A 17,229-nucleotide genomic window follows, 5' to 3' on the forward strand; every position below is an offset into this window, starting at 1 on the left:
TCTCTCGAATACGCTCCAAGCAGGCTGATCATTACACCACGAACGCAGGCTAAAAAGGCGGGAGAAATACCTTATACACTTCCCTTTTTGAAAGAGCAACTGGGGATTAGGGGATCCAATCGCCAAATCCTGGTGGTAAAAATAAAATCATCCACCATTTTTTTTTTAGTTCGGGCGCCACTGTACAGACATTAGGTCCTTTTCGAAGCAAGAGAGATGAACATTAAGCAGTGCTCTCGCCGGGACTCAAACCATGGACCTCTCGAATCCGCGCCGGGCGTGCTGACCATTACACCACGAATGCATACTAAGAAGTCGGAAGAAATACCTTATAGGTTATTCTCCATCGAAATTTACACTTTCTCACGGGCACAATCCAATCGCCTCTATGGTGCACCCTGTGCGACATTCTCAGTGACCAGACGGCTAAATGATCGATGGGCACTAGCCATTCACAATGAATGCAATAAATTGCAAGTGGCCGGCGATTGGGAAAAAATAGCAAATACCTGATTTACATAGCCTTTTTTTATTATACTTAAAGATTAATAGATTGATTGTTATTAGCATTAGATACTGTATGACGTCCGGGTGCTACAGTGATTAAGAGATCCTACTGTGGTACTCGAGGGTCTGGGTTCAAATCCCGGAGAAGGCATGTCTGTAAATGTATAGTGGCTTTGTGGCATGGGGGCATTCTAAATATATGATGACCGAAAGTCCTCTCGTGTGATTTGGTGGTAGGAGAAAGTTCCCTCAAAATTGGGGTGGATTAGAAGTCCAATCTCCTTTAGGCTCTCGCAGCCATTTTTCCATGAAATACATGGACAGGACAACAACATTAGATATAACCTTACGATATATGAATTTAATATGTTAGTTTGTAGAGGCATAAAGGTTTTTTGGAAGCAGGCAAGATGAAAAATTAGCAACGCCCTCACCGGGAATCGAACCGCGGACCTCTGGAATACGCACTCAGCGTGCAGACCACCACACCACGAGGGCATGCCAAGACGGCGGGAGAAATACCTTATAAGTTGAAAAGCAATATTTTAAAAGTGTTCCTTAAGTGTAGTTATTTAAATTTTAGTTTTTTGCAAAAATCATGAAATTAAAAAATTAAGTGCAACAATGTTATATATCCAGCAAATTATTTTAATATGAAAAACTAATTTATATTACGTTTTTGTATATACACCTCCTTTAGTTAACAGTATTAGACTACTATGGTAATAGAACTTTCGCAGAACGGCTGAAATCATGATGTAATGGTAGTTTAGCCCGGAAGATCGATTTTAGTAAATGCGTGATATGTCGGCTTTTTCGTATGTTTTTATGTGTAGTTCAAATCTGAATAAATATTTTTTCCGAATGTCTTTCTTAGAAATATTCCTTCTCAGTCAGATAATTCTAAAACGGTTTGCCATAATTAAGTATTCAGAATTGATTGAAACGTAAATATGCTTTATAAAACAAATAAAAGTACTCTCCTTGTTGAAAATGTTTCCACCCCAGTGTAGACACAAGTTAACAAAAATCCCCTTTACTTACAGAAATCTTCGTCCTCCTCTATGCTTCTCAAAAAAATGAAAACTTAGAAATTATCCATTGCTTATCAAAAAGCATTGGAACATAACCTCATTAAAGTTACATATTTCAATAAAAATGCAAATGAGTTTAGAAACAAAGTATTCAGACATATATTCAATTTTGCGATTCCAAAATATTGTAATGTTTCAATATTCAAATAATATGTACTCTAAAAGTAAATTTATTGAATTCTAAGGCTATACTATTTTTCTAAGCAAAGAGTTTTGAAAATTCTTTGCTCTTTGAAGTTTATTGTTATCTTTCTATTTTCCCGTTGAAAGTTTGCGATCGATTATTTTCCCGGTTTCTTTAAATATAAAGGTTTAATGTATTTATATGCAGACGCCACAATTTCCTTTGAATAGCACACTCAATAAGTCTTAATAGTACGATCCGGGTTCAAATGCTAATGAATTTTCTGGCTCCATGAGACCTTTGTGATTTCTTTAATGTGTTACGCACAAACGAACTAGTCCCCTTAAAAAGCAACTCCACGAAAGCATCCCTTCTCATAGATAAGTAGCTTTCGAACTTTTTTATCTAAACAATTAATCCAAACTCATCTAATCTTCAGCAATGAGAAATCGTATGATTTGTTTCGGCATTAGAACCTTCGATGTGAATATGATATTACTGTATTTTGCTTCCTATAAAAACAGAAAAAGTCTCAAACAATTTTCTGGTTCCATAGGATCTTCCATAATTTCTTTCATGTGTATGAACTAGTCTCCCTAAAGAAACAGCCCCACGAATGCATGCCTTCTCATAGATACATAGCTTCCGAATTGTTTTGCCTAATCAGTGTTATCTATACTCATTTAATCTTCAGAAAAGAGAAATCGTATGATTTGTCTTGGCATTAGAATCTTTCAAACCAGTAAGATGCAATATTACTGTATTTTGCTACCTGTAAAAGCAGAAAAAATCTCAAACATATCTGAAAAATTAAATAATTTATAAAATGACATTAATTTACTACCAAAATAAACTTTTTACAGAGTTTATCAGCATATTTTCTTTACACAGAATATCAGTTAACCTTAGCATTTTAAAGCAGTGTCTTTTACTAAAGTTTTTAAACTAACTTGATTATGGCCACAAGTCTCACTACAAGTCTAATTTTGCGATTGAAACCAGTACGAATGTGGAAAATATAAATAAATATTTTTTCGAGCTAAACTGTCCTTAATTTAAGATAGTTCTGATATTTAGAATGAATCTAGATCCTGATTACATAGAAATAAAACAATTCTATATACATAGGAGACGATTAGAAGATTTTCGGAAAACCAGCTTTCGGAAAACATTCTAACTGTTATACTGTTGATATCAACAGCAAACATTAAAGCAAACTGGTGTTACATAGATGACATCAACAGCAAGTAATGAAGTCAAAACATCTCTCTGATGGTGAGTGCACAGAAAATGAATAAATCTTTGCCCAAATGAGCGTTAACACAGAAGAGCTCTTAGTCTCGAAACGGCATTTTGCGTCGATTCACTATAAAAGGCGTATCATTTTTTTAAAATTGATGCCACAAAATATGATCGCCCTGTATTATATTTAAATAAATAATGTAGAATCTGCATGAATACATGTATGTTTCTCGCCTTATGAAAAAACGACGGAACCTAGAGTCATCAAATTTTGAATAACCTAATCCTCCACCCAAACATGAGCACCTAGAAGCCCAAATTTTCTAAAGAAAAGATTATATTAGTTTTATTATCTATTTAATATTTTGTAAAGATTATCGCGTTTTTTATTAACAAACACAACAATTTCAAAGAGAGCAGTGGCAACACTGTACGAAAAAAAAACATTTTTATCTTTAGCGCGCTAGACTGTCTATCGGAAATTTTAAAGCTATGTTGTTTTTAAATACTTCTGATATTGCTGTTGAATTGAATGTTATGTGGTTTAAGTGCGAAGAACATGATATATTTAATACATAAAGGTAACACTCAAAACGTTAAAGAAACGCCTCTTTGGGCATAATATAAAAGATTTTTCTTACTGAATACAAAATATTATTTGTGATTTTAAATTGATTATATTACAAATCGCATCTTAAAAATCATTCATTCAAATTTCATATTCTAATACATAAGTGAGTACAAAATAAATTACAGGAAATTTCATTATCAGTAATTTTAATATTTCTTTTTCATGTTATTCTTTTTATGACAATTGTAAATATCCTTTTCCCATGTACGAGCATTAAAAAGGCAAATCTAAGCTCAATTTAATTTCTTCCCTAAAATCTTAGTAATATATACCAAATATTATTAGCCCTTTCTTAAAATAAAAGAACACATAACTTTTTTTTTGGGTGGGGATAGATCTCTAGAAACAAACATAATTATTTTTCTTAAATTTGAGAGAAACTAAATGCATATTAAATCTTATACTTTTGTTTCATTCGGATATTGCTTTCGAACTTTGATTTGTTTCACTTCGAAGTCTATATGATTATGGAAAATCAATATTAATATAGAAATATTTTTAAAATATTATATTTGTATACATTTAACATAAGCTATGGCTTGGATGCAGAGGCAAATTCTCATCTTTAATAATATTTGTTGAACCCTCTGAATTATCGTATCTTAGAATAATAGTAAGATAACGCAATTAGATAATTCGTTTTCGTTTAAATTATATATATATATATATATATATATCTTACATTATGTAGCATTAATAATCAAATCAGTCCTTTAGATTTGTTATTTAAGAATTTAGTTAATTATTGATCACTAACACTCCCTATCAAAAGTTTAAACAGTTTTCTATTATTTAATTTATAACTGAAGCTAGTTATGAAATGTACTTGCACTTACCAATCCTAAAAAAGTCGAATAATTTTCATACTGTGAATGAGAATTATAATTCAGTGTATTTTCTCGTGCATGCTCGGGGGAAAAAGAACAAAAATTAGTATGTCATTTTTAAATAGAGCTTGTCTATCATACTGTTATATGAATTATATAGATAGAACTATTATCAGTTTATAGTTTTATAAAGTTTTTGCTTTTATGACGCAAGAGGATTTTTCTAAAAGTCTGAATAAAAACGTGAGGAAAAGTAAGCTATTTTGCCCCAGTAACTGCAACCATGGAAGCGAATATTCCGATAAAATACAAAACTCTGCTACCTGTATAATATTTCCTATACGTATACAATGGGGAAAATAAAACGGAAGAAGCTTCTGTTCAATCCTTTCCCCTCCCCGCTTAGTATCACGCCAAAGGTTCTCTCGTCTACATAGCGCTCCGAGGGAGTATCAGTTGGCGGTGTTTTTGGCGACGGTCGAATCAGGAACTGTCCGAACAGGAACGCCGGCACTCCAGACTCCGGAAAGCGATGTCCCCGTGAAGACATGGCGTCTGTGGCCGCCTGGCTGCCTTTCGCCAGGGCAGCGGCCATAGGCTGGGTGCCCATCGCGAATAAGCCCCTTCCCGCGCCGCCCATTACCAAAGAGCATCGCAAGCGCGAAGATGAAAAATTCATAATCAACGTAAGTGGTCGTAAATTCGAAACGTGGCGAAATACCGTAGAAAAGTACCCTGACACACTCTTAGGCTCCAACGAGCGGGAGTTCTTCTATGATGAAGACTGCAAGGAATATTTCTTTGACCGGGACCCGGACATCTTCCGACACATCCTCAACTATTACAGGACGGGCAAACTACACTACCCGAAACATGAGTGCCTCATGTCGTACGACGAGGAACTCGCCTTTTTCGGTATCATCCCGGACGTGATCGGCGATTGCTGCTACGAGGACTACCGCGACAGGAAAAGAGAGAACGCGGAAAGGCTTATGGACGACCGGTTGTCCGAAGCCAACGAGGCAGATAACATGCCACACGCCAATATCCGAGAGCGCATGTGGCGGGCTTTCGAAAACCCGCACACAAGCACTGCGGCACTGGTCTTCTACTATGTGACAGGTTTCTTTATTGCTGTCTCGGTGTTCGCGAATGTTTGCGAGACCCTCCCATGCAGCACGAACGATGCGACAGGTGAAAAGATGTCATGCGGCGAAACGTACAAGGCGGCCTTCTTCTGCCTGGACACGGCATGCGTCATGATCTTCACTGCCGAGTACCTCCTGAGGTTGTACGCTGCTCCTGACCGTTGCAAGTACACCCGAAGTGTGATGAGCGTGATTGATGTGGTGGCCATCATGCCCTACTATATAGGACTCGGCATAAAGGACAACGACGATGTTTCCGGGGCTTTCGTAACCCTTCGTGTATTTCGTGTATTCCGGATCTTCAAATTCTCTCGGCATTCTCAGGGCCTCCGTATACTGGGGTACACTCTCAAAAGCTGTGCCTCGGAATTGGGGTTTTTGGTCTTTTCCTTGGCCATGGCCATTATCATCTTTGCCACCGTTATGTTCTACGCTGAGAAAAATGTCGAAGATACTACCTTTACCTCCATCCCTTCAGCCTTCTGGTACACTATTGTGACCATGACAACACTCGGGTAAGTAATATATTCCAAATCTTTTGCCTCTCTCTATTATTTAGAGAACTATAAAATTACAAAATTTGCAATGACCTAACGAAGGCAGAATAATATTTTGTGATGTAATATATTATCTTCACTCTATAATTATCGGCTGTGAATGAGGTATTTTAAATCCAACACCTTACTCTCCATTTAATTAAAATCATAATTTAAATTTTAAAATTACAAAATTTTGCATAAATTAAATATTATTAATGCTTCTATTACGATGATGTACTATTTCTTTGTGATTCATGAATTTTAATTATTACTAGCTAGAAACTGGGCTATTTCTCACGTGATTCTTTTATGAACTCCTGTTTGCTATAGAATATCTTAGCAATAAACAAAACAACAGAGAGTAATTTTATTTTAGCATTACAACAAAAAGCTAAAATAAAATATTTTTTTTTTTCTCCTTTGGAAATATAAGCAGAATTATTTATTTACCAAGTTGTTTTACTTCTGCTGATATTTTCAAGAAACACTGCAATTCTTCCGATTGTGTTTATTTGAAATATAACCGAAATGAAAATAAATAATATTGATTCTCCTCCTTAAGAATATTACTCTTTGAAACTATAAAAATATTGTGCTTTACAGTAGAACATTTGGAAACAAACCTAGAACTAATTTAATGAAATGTTCTTATTATATAAAAAAAGATAAAGTTCTTTCAGATAAGAAAGAAGTTAAAAAGCCTTGATATAAAAAAGCCTATTTAATATTTTCGCAAATAGGCAGAAATTTCAGTGAGATTGCAATATCTAATTCTAAGGAAAACACAAAACTCATAAAAAGATATCTTATTTACGCTTGTATACGTGTAACAAAATAACAAATTTCAATGTTTAAATAATTTAAATTATTTTTAGAATTATGCGAAAGGAAAATTTTAAAATGAGTAATGTTTTCTAGGATTTGCTGGAGTAATGAATGCAACTACTTTGTTGTTGTTTGTTGAAATTGTCAGGCACATTAAACTTAATGCATTTGTCAGGAATGGCCAATACGCTTCAGTCATTTAGGTCTCTCACCATTGTAACTTTCCCCCAAGGTGCACCAAAGAGATGGGAACGGATACCACTAGCCAGTATTTTAAGTGCCCCCATGCCACGCAGATACTATACTCTTACAAAGTACAAACATTCTTGCTTTCTTCGGAATTCAAACTATGCTCAACGTGTTACATGACATTGTGATCACTCTGTGTTCAGAGTTCATTTTTGAATGAGATCATTTTTATTAGAGTATATCCAGTTTTAATATTGAATGCGATTGGATAATGTATGTAAATCAGATTTATCATACTTTATTCAATCAAAGAAAAATTATTCCGAATGAATCGTAAACGGAAACATTTTTAGTGTTTTTTGAAATCGTAAATATGACGTAACACTACATATATTACTACGCATATTTGACGAAATGGTTTACGTGGATATTTTTGCTATTACCCCCATCAATTTTTTTCAAAGTATAAAGTTCAATACTTTGCTTCGTCGAATGAGCAGATAATATGAAAAAGACTTACGAGATTAAACACAATAATTAAATTTATAGAAAGTGCTAAGTTTCTGATGTGATTTTAAATAGCTTTTTAAAACGAAATGCTTTTGCTGCTAATTCACTAAATATTTTTCAGCAAATTGCAAATCATGCATTATGTGAGATATTTTAACGCTATATTCCAGTATTCACGATAGCGCAAAACTTTTGCTTAGTTCATAAAGTTAATATAATTCAAGATTCAGGTCCATATCCTTATTTATTAAAAAGCACTGAATTTTCCATAAAAATATCAAAAATATTTACTAATTGCTTTTTGTTTTCAAATAACATTTATTGATGTAGAACAACGTAAAATGTATAATATTATAATGTAAATATAACCCAAGTGACAAAAAAAGTTGTAATATGAACATTTTGTTAGTTACCGTAACGTAGCATGGACATGTATATAACTGCATATGGATGCAGAATTCTCTATGAAATGCCAGGAAAAATTATTATAAAATAAAATGAAACATTAAACTTACTTGAAGTTCTAACCCTGTTATGATAATTTATTTATAAGTAAGTTCAAAAGTGTGATGAGTCATAAAATTTAATATAAATGTAAAGTTATATATAAGTTTAAAAATTTAATTTCGGAACAAAAATTTTAATTAGAGTGAATAAAATATTTTTGGAATAGAGTACACGAATTCATTATAGAGCATTCAAGTATTTGTAAAATTACTTTAGGATAAAAGAATAATTTCTCTTAATTTCAATTTAATTTTTAAGCTAATAATTTGGTCTAATTTTTATTACTTTATATCAGTCTTATGTAATAAGATACTTGTATAAATACAAGCTATAAAAGTGCTTAATTTTGAATTCATGTAAAATTTTAAGTGAACTTATTTCTGTAAATCAAAACCTTATCCTCTGAGTATTTTTCTTATTCCGAAGGTTTAGTATATTAATACAAAACAGGTTCAGAACTTTCAGACTTTATATTACGCTCAAAATGGTGTTTTTTCATTTACACGCATATACATGTTTCGAAGGCATTTGGGCTAAAAATATTTAAAAACAGCATATGTTTAGAATTTCCGAAAGACAGTCTCGCACCCTGGACAAAAATATATTTTTATTTTTCGTACAATGTTGCCATTGCTCGTTTTGAAATTGGTGAGCTTGTTAATCAGAAATACATTAACATTTTACAAAATATGAAAGAGATAGTAGAACCAATTCCATACCTGAGCTTCCAAGTGCCCGTATTCGGCTGGAGGACTACGTTATTCAAAATTTGATGGCTCTAGGTACCGTAATTCTTCATTGTTTAATTTCTTTAAATACAATACAGGGTGATAATATTTGGAGACAACAATCTGAAAAGTGAAAAGATCATTTATAGTGAACTGAATCAAAATGCCGTTTGGAGATTAATAGCTCTTCTAGGCTAACATTACTTAGGGCTTAAAAAAAGAAAATTCTGTACTCTTTCAGATTTTATATTACACCCAAAGGAGCGTTTTTTAACATTCCCAAGCATTGGGAACCTGGGAGCTCGAATTTTGAATTTTGAAATTCTTTTATTAGCTATCTCATATTCTGTAAAACTTTAGCGAATTTTTGGTTAACAAACTCCACGATTTCAAATCGAGCACTGTACGAAAGAAAGATTTATCTCTAACGCTCGAAACTGTCTATTGGAAATTCTAAAGATATGCTGTTTTTAAATATTTCATGATACTTTTGTTGAATTCAATTTTATATGGTTGAAGGGCGAAGAACATGATATTTAATAAGCAAAGGTAATAGACAAAACGTTAACAAAAACTGCCATTTGGAAGTAATATAAAAGCTGAAAGTTTTCAGATCTTTTTATATATTCTTTAAAATTTTTTAAACCCTTTTGTTTTCATTACCACTTTATTTTAGGATAAAGAATACCTAATTTACCTTAGATACCTAGTTTGAATTATATGATTAAGAAATGATCCCAGTGTAATATATGTGAAAATACTAAATGCATGTAAAAATATGTACTATATAAAAATATATGCTAAATAAAAAATATATATTAATATAAATGAATTCAAAAATATGTACTATAAATGCATACAAAAGTATATATATATATAAATATTGGAATGTAAAGTGTGTGGAAAATTAATCAGAAGTAAGAAAAAGATACATAAATCATTCTCTTAGTTTAGACAAGCATATTTGATCAATAATAAGCATGTGAAGATGATTTATTCAAAAGCATGCTGCGATAGATATCCACAATTCATTGTTTTGGGCTTTTCGCAAAGCCAAAAGTAGATAAATATCTACCTTTTATCTACAGTTCACTCAAAAAATGTTTTTTATTGGGTTTCGTCTCACGTAGAGCTTATAAAATTATTAAACCTGCATTTAATTAACCTTAAAAAATATCCTATTTTTTTAAAAACTGAAAACCTCAGAGAATAGTGAAAGGCATTTTTTTAGCTTAAGTAAAGCGTACTCTGTCTATCTTGATATTATCTAGCCTAAATATACATTCACTAAATTAACCACATGTACCGCTTTTGTTGTGTTTTCATTCAAAATTATAGCCATTGCTAACTGTAGTTGAACAATAGTAATTATTTCGGAACAAATTGTATTAAATAATATAACGTATAGTAAGTTAGCTTAAAATATAGAAAATTTACTCTAAATTTCCTTTTAATTGTCAAATTCATAAAGGCCAAAATAACATATGATGAGTAAAATTACCCATATTCATTTCTATTACAGTTTTATATATTAAATTATTATGACTTCGGTTAAGCAAAAGAAAAAAAACTGCTAAAAACTCACTACAAAAACAAAACAAAAAAAAGTGAAAAGGAAAGAGAAATTAATCCTTGATTTGACGATTGATTGACTTACCAGTACACTATCATATTAAGATGCAATCAGTCTGTGCGTTAACACATAAAAATTGAGTGTTTATATTCTAAGTGAAAATTATTTATTTACAGTTACATATAATTAAGAAAAAATAAAAATTCTACATTTACGAATCCGTTTCTGTTGAATTTTCCTGAAGTTTCAGAAAGAAAATTTAATTTAATTTTCCGCTTCCTGGTATTGAAAAAAAAAACAACTGAATTAAGCTTAATAATAAAGGAAAAAAGACAACAACAACCAAACGGAAAAAATAGGTTAGTAGGAGTGTATGTAACAGCAAACTGGTAGGCTGCTGGTTCAGGAAAAGCGTAAAAAATCTTAATAAACCCTTTTAGACGACCGTTGAAATCTGAAAACTTTCAGATTTGTTTTTCCATTGTGTTCTTTTAACACCTTTAGTTTTGTGTCGCTTATGATTCTTATAAACAACTAATTACTTGAGGAAAATTATATTTAAAATGAAATATTATTAACCACTGAATGCGTACATTATTATAAATTTCAGTAGCAAAATCATTTATTTTGACACAAAATTATTGTTACTGAAGTGATTCCAGTTTTATTCAAATCCTGTTTTCCATAAAAGTCTATAAATTTTCTTAATGTCATTCTTATCTTTCTTTTACTTTTGGCATGCACTGATACTAGTTTCCTCCAATTTGAGAATTTAAATCTTTGAAATATCTTTTAATTAACCGCTTGCATTAATGCTTCAAGTAAAACGATTTTCAGTCGTTTAGTTTTGTATTTAAATTTTTGTAATGTGCTCAGGCCAGCGTGATATTCTCCGAGTTCCTTTTGCAATACCTGGTTTAGTACAAACTCCGCTCTATTAATACAAAAATTTCGAATTTGGATATATTTCACTGAACAGATGCTATAATAGTTGAGATATAGGTATATATCAGCATCACTGGTAAAGTCCATTGTGTTACCTTTTAGTTTTCGTCTAACAATGCAATACATTACGCATACAGAAAAGAAAAAACGAAGAAAAAAAAAAAAAAACACTGATCATTAAATACAGTACCATAGAGTACAATGGTCTTACAATACAATACAGTACATTTACTAAGCTTCGTAATGTATAAATTTTGCAAAACAACAAATATTGTGCATTAAAATACAGGGTGTCACAAAAGGCCGTGTTCAAACGGCACATATGGTTATGTCAGTTCTTGAGGAATCAGAATTATATAGGAATAAGGGGGTCGGAAACTTGATCGTGACAGTGTAATTGCATTGTAACCGTCGCGCAAAGAAAAGATAACAAATGGTGCAAAAAAAAAAAAAAAAAAACTTTATTTTGACAAAAATGTACCAAATACAAATCAAAAATGTTATAACAAGTGCTCAAAATTTGTTCCATCAGCTGCGATGTATGCTTCACATCAGGGACACATGGATTATCAAACTCGTTCGAATTGGTCAGGAGACTCCCGGACACGTGATACCGCTTCGCCTATATGTGCCACGAAGTCCATGTCCGATGGAACGGGAGTCTCGTTTACCAGACACTTAACTATTCTCAGACATAGAAATCCAGGGGGTTAAGTCCGGGGATCACGGTGGCCACGGTACAGGTTCGCCTCTGCCAATGCAGCGATCAGGGTACGTCAAGTCGAGGAACTGACATACATTCCTGGAGGAATGTTAGGGAGCCCCATCATTCTGGGACCACATGGTGCAGCATGCAGTTGCATGAACATCCACTGAACACGTGTCCCTCTAGCGGATTCCAGTCGCGTTTCCAACCCACTGTTCCTATGTAATTCTGATTTTTCATAACCTAATACAACCATATATGCCGTTTGGGTATTACACCCAGTATATTAAGGATGCTTTGCAGTATATTAACTTTGCAAAGCAATAAAACATTTTAATTGTGCTGGTGAGCCCATATTATAACTGTCACCATTATGCTAAAGATCCAGTGAAGCAGCCTATACGTAAGTCCGTTTTATCTTACAAGAATTTAAATAATCTAATTGAACTTAACTAACTCATTGATCAATAATTTCAAATTTTTCACAGTTGCTTATAGAATATATAGTTCACAAATGAGCTTGAGCTTTTGAGGAAAAATGTAAATTTCATCAAACGAATTACTTAGTTTATACGAAAGAAAAGAAGTTTTCAAGCAATTAATTTTGAATATAAGTAATGATGCGGTTTTTCAATATTTTATTGAATCCTTGGCAATGCCAAAGATGGATGCGATTTTAAAAATGGTCTTTAATCAAAAACTTGAAGCCTCTGATAGTGCCGAGTTAATTAACTAACATAAAACAAAATTTATATATTTATATTTTGGAATGCAACAAAATGTTTCTTCAATGAAGTTAAAGCTAATAAAGCTAATTTTAAAATGAAGGCTTCGATTTATAAATGTTCCCGAATAAGTTCCACAATCTTCAGTTGTCCAAGAACATTACCGATTTTAATGATTACATACAGCTTTAATCTTAAAATTTTATCCCGTTTAATGATGGCTAAATAAAAAAGCATTTGCATATCGTTTGCATATGCCTTTCCAATAAAATTAAACATTTCTTAATAACATATGAGTTACTACATTTTATGAAAATTTTGTTAATTAAGATATGCTTATTATTAGCACCTCAAATTTGTACTGTTCTTCCTGCGAGCAGATCTTGATTGGCTATTAAGAGCAAACTTTTTTTTCGCACATATAAAAGGATTTCTCAAAAATGATTTATCATTCTTAAAGGATGAAATGATATAATGTCATTTTTAAACTTTTGGTAGTTGTATAAAATTGGAATGGCCAAGTTTAACTAAAAACCTTTCATTCTCATATTGGATTCATAAAAAAAATTATACTTCTCTATTCAAAACCTTCACGGAAATTCAAATGACGAGAGTTAAACTTATAATTTGAAATTAGTTGTTTAAGAATGATAGCAGTGGAAAGATAGAAAAGCAGTGGAAAGATTCTTTGTATAGAAGAAATGTAAAACGTGATACATATTCATAAGTACTATCATTCGGGATGGTATTATGTTGTAAATACGAGGGGCAATCAAAAATCTTTGTAACACTTTATTACCAAAATATAGGTACACATTTACTGTATCGCCTTCAAAGAAGACTCCTTCAGAACACACACACCTGCTCCACCGCTACGCCCATTGATGGAAACAAAGATTAAGGTGACCAGATTTCGAAGTTGAAAATGAGGGACGCCATATAATATATAATTTTTAAATAATGTTTTTTTTTACAAATAATTTATATTATTATGATTATTATTATGGTAGAGTTGGTATGTTGGTCAATATATATACTATATATATATATACTATTAGAAAGATGTTTTAGATAATATAAATTGTAGTTAAAATGATTTGTGCAAAGGTGTTTGCTGATTCAAACTCAATTATCCAGGGCAGGCGGCGAGGACGCCCCTTTGCTTAAGACATCACGGGATTTCCCCCTTCTACTTGCTTAATTGCTTAAAGTAGAGTGCAATGAAGGAAACCACTGGGGGTACATTTCAAAAGAGCCACCGCTAGCTCAATAAATAAAGGTGATTTAAATAATAAAATGTTAATTCACATGTCAAAGATCTCTTTGTACATAACATTTCTTGTGTAGATCTTTCCATCATTTTCTAAGCTCGCCTTGCAGAGGACCATCCATTATTTTTAATTTTACGTCCGTTCTTTTACGAACTCTTGAACAGGCAACATAAAGTTGACCGTGTCCAAATACAGGCTCAGGTAAAAAATGCCAACACGCTTAAACGTTTGGCCCTATGACTTATAAATGGTCATAGCAAAGGCAAGTTTTACAGGAAATTATCTACGTCTCAATTAAAACGGCAATCCTGTGCCATAGCAACCTCACCCCATTGGCTAGTACAGTTACGCAAGCAATAAATAAACTATCGCCGACAAACACTTAAGCCGCATATAATAAAGATATATGTATATATAAATCAAAATAAGTTTTTTTAATAGTAATATATAATAATTTTAATAAATAAAGAATAAATCAAAGCGCAGTATTCGTTTATAAATAGTAAATTTATAACCCTTCTAGATTATTTTGATGAAGTAGCCTTATATTTCTTTGAAGCATAAATGTTTCTTTGAACATCTTTTTCTTTTTTGATCTTCTTATAAACGTCCTTGCAGTCGGCGGTAGCTAAATAGTTGCTGACAACATCGGATGTTTCAACAGGTAAAGATTTAAATTCTAAAATTTTTATTCTAATTCCGTAACTCCTGTAATGTTTATTTTAAGTTTTTAACAGTTATTTTTAAGTTAAAGCTCCTTTCCTATCCATCCTAATTTTAGCTTACAATTTCCTACCAGATGTGCTTTTAGAATCGCGTTTAATGCAGATTAGTTGGAGTAGTATTGAAGTGGAAGTTCCACTGACTTCGAGAGCTTAGCGCTTCAGGATTTATCAATATATTGCTTATAATTGCTATACTGCCACAAAATTAGATCCAACGCAACGCTGGAGATGCAGTACAGGTACTCCAAATTTTCTGGATTTCGGTTTTTACTTCCTTGTACGAAGTAAAAAGGAAGTATTGTAATGGCGAAAGGTTTCAGGCAGCATATTTCAACAAAAATATCCATTTTGACCGCTATTGAATGCAATTTAACGATGTTTTTGCGTGACATCTGTACGTTAGGACATGATAAAAGACTCTTTTCCTCCAAAAAATTTATAAAAGTGCTTTAAAATGAATTCTGAAGAGAATTTTCCGTGGCGTCTGTACGAACGAATGTACGTACGTGTCTCGCATAACTCAAAAGAGTAGCCTCAGAACGTTGAAATTTTGTATATATTACTGTTATAACATGTAGATGTGCACCTCGTATTTTGGTTGCAATCGGCCGCAACAAACGTATATAAATATATTTATAGATATATTCCCTCTGTTATCCGGCTCAGTGATCTCAGTTTCTTTACTCTTATATGTTTGTAAATTGTACATTTTTTGCTTTAAAAATGATTGAATTATGTTTTTATTATCTTCCGGTTAAGGTTTTTATGGCTTTAGTAAATCTGTGTGCAATATTTTTATTTTAAAGTGGTTTATATGCCGCTAAGCCTAATAATTTTTTTGATGGCGGCCATTGCTTGTTTACATTTGAAACAGCAGAATAGGGGATTTGTTGCCAATATAGAGAAACTTAGCTTAGCAACAAGAAAGATAAAGCCTTCAATTATTATTGCGAATTAAATCGTGCTTAATCCTTTCTGGAATTCTTTCGAGGAAATAAGTGTTTAAGATTTACTTTGTAATTTTTAATATAGATATTTTGAGTTTTCATGTATTTTTGCCTTGTCGGGAAGTGAGAACTGAATTAATTGAATGAGAAATACTCAATCGTCTGTGAAAAACTGTTTCTTTTTTGTTTTGTTTGCTTAATTTCTTTTACACATCGTTCTAGCTTTATTATAGTATTTGAATATAACATGTGGAAACAATTAGATAATTTTTAAATGATATAAATTTTGTACATTATGAGTTATAATATTAACGAAATATAATACTGTTATGTGAACCTAGCGCCAGAGTGTCGCTATGGTAAACAAATAGAGTGAATTTTAAAGAATGCATTTATTCTATTGTGGTTTATGCGCTGTTGACGAAGTATATGTAATTCAATTCAATAAGTTTAAATGAAATGCAAGAAAAAATGCGCATAATTTAATATTCCTTACAAGGAAATCATGTGGTGTACACATCAGATTTTTTCATTTGGATTCCAAAATGACAAAATAGAGTGGTCTCTGGGTCGTTTACCACTTACATGAATATGACCTAAGACTTCGAGAAAGATAATCTGAGTTTGTGACTTGACTCGCGCGTATTTGCTTTTTGGCCATGTCCTTCTAAAATGTTACTACGCTCGGCCGTATTGCAGGCCTTCGGATAGCTTCCCTAGATAATTCGGTATTTAGGGGCCAACTAGTTAGATTTGTGTTGGTTGTCTCAGCTACATCTGTTTAGTTAAGCATTAGTTAAGTTGTTATTTCTTACACCTTTGAGTTTAAGCAAATGTATAGGCTTTGCTGTAAGACCTGATAAAGGAGTCGACTATATATCTTTTGTTTGAGCAATAAAGAGTACTTAACCTTTCTTGAGCTTTACGTTTTTATTCTTGAACTTAAGCGATTATTTGCTTAGCTGTTCACGAGGTTTATCCACATTAATTGTTAGGAGAAAAGAAAGGAACGCCACATTCCGATCAGAAAACCTAACAAGTATTGGAAAAAGCTTTATTTCCTTGTGATTGGACACATCAGTTAAGACAAGACATGAACAAGTACAGGGGGCACCACGTCATCTCCATTGATAAAAACGGTATAGTCCCCATGCGCTATCTCTCTAGTGTACCCCCCCTTCCACAGGGGACCTGATTACAGTTCTTCAACACATAGGACATAGCACTAATATACTGTTACAGATTCTTTAAAATGCAAGATGTTATGTTCGGTATAGAGCTTGTTGGTTTTGACATAATATATGCTTTATGATACCTAGGGTGTTATATTTGAATTATGTATTGGATGTTGTAGAATGGTAATTAGGTAGTGTTCCATTTGGTTCAAGATCAAATCAGTTAAGACAATTGAATATCTTTCTAAATCATTACGGAGCTCTTAAAGCGTAAGTCATGAAAACATTCAG

At 32.5% G+C, this 17,229-nt stretch overlaps 1 protein-coding gene across 1 annotated transcript in view; it reads left to right on the forward strand.

Moving 5' to 3' along the window:
• The first annotated feature begins 4,965 nt into the window (after positions 1-4,965).
• Positions 4,966-17,229, forward strand: part of LOC118197601 (potassium voltage-gated channel protein Shal-like) — a 400,950-nt gene continuing 388,686 nt past the window's right edge. Inside the window, exon 1 of the mRNA XM_085825838.1 lies at positions 4,966-6,088. Coding sequence (XP_085681964.1) covers positions 4,974-6,088 — 1,115 coding nt within the window. The 5' untranslated portion in view covers positions 4,966-4,973. The remainder of the gene's footprint in view (positions 6,089-17,229) is intronic.

Source organism: Stegodyphus dumicola, chromosome 10 (genome assembly GCF_044657685.1).
Source record: "Stegodyphus dumicola isolate Sdum_Otavi_A_Nest chromosome 10, ASM4465768v1".
In the NCBI taxonomy this organism is placed as follows: Eukaryota; Metazoa; Arthropoda; class Arachnida; order Araneae; family Eresidae; genus Stegodyphus; species Stegodyphus dumicola.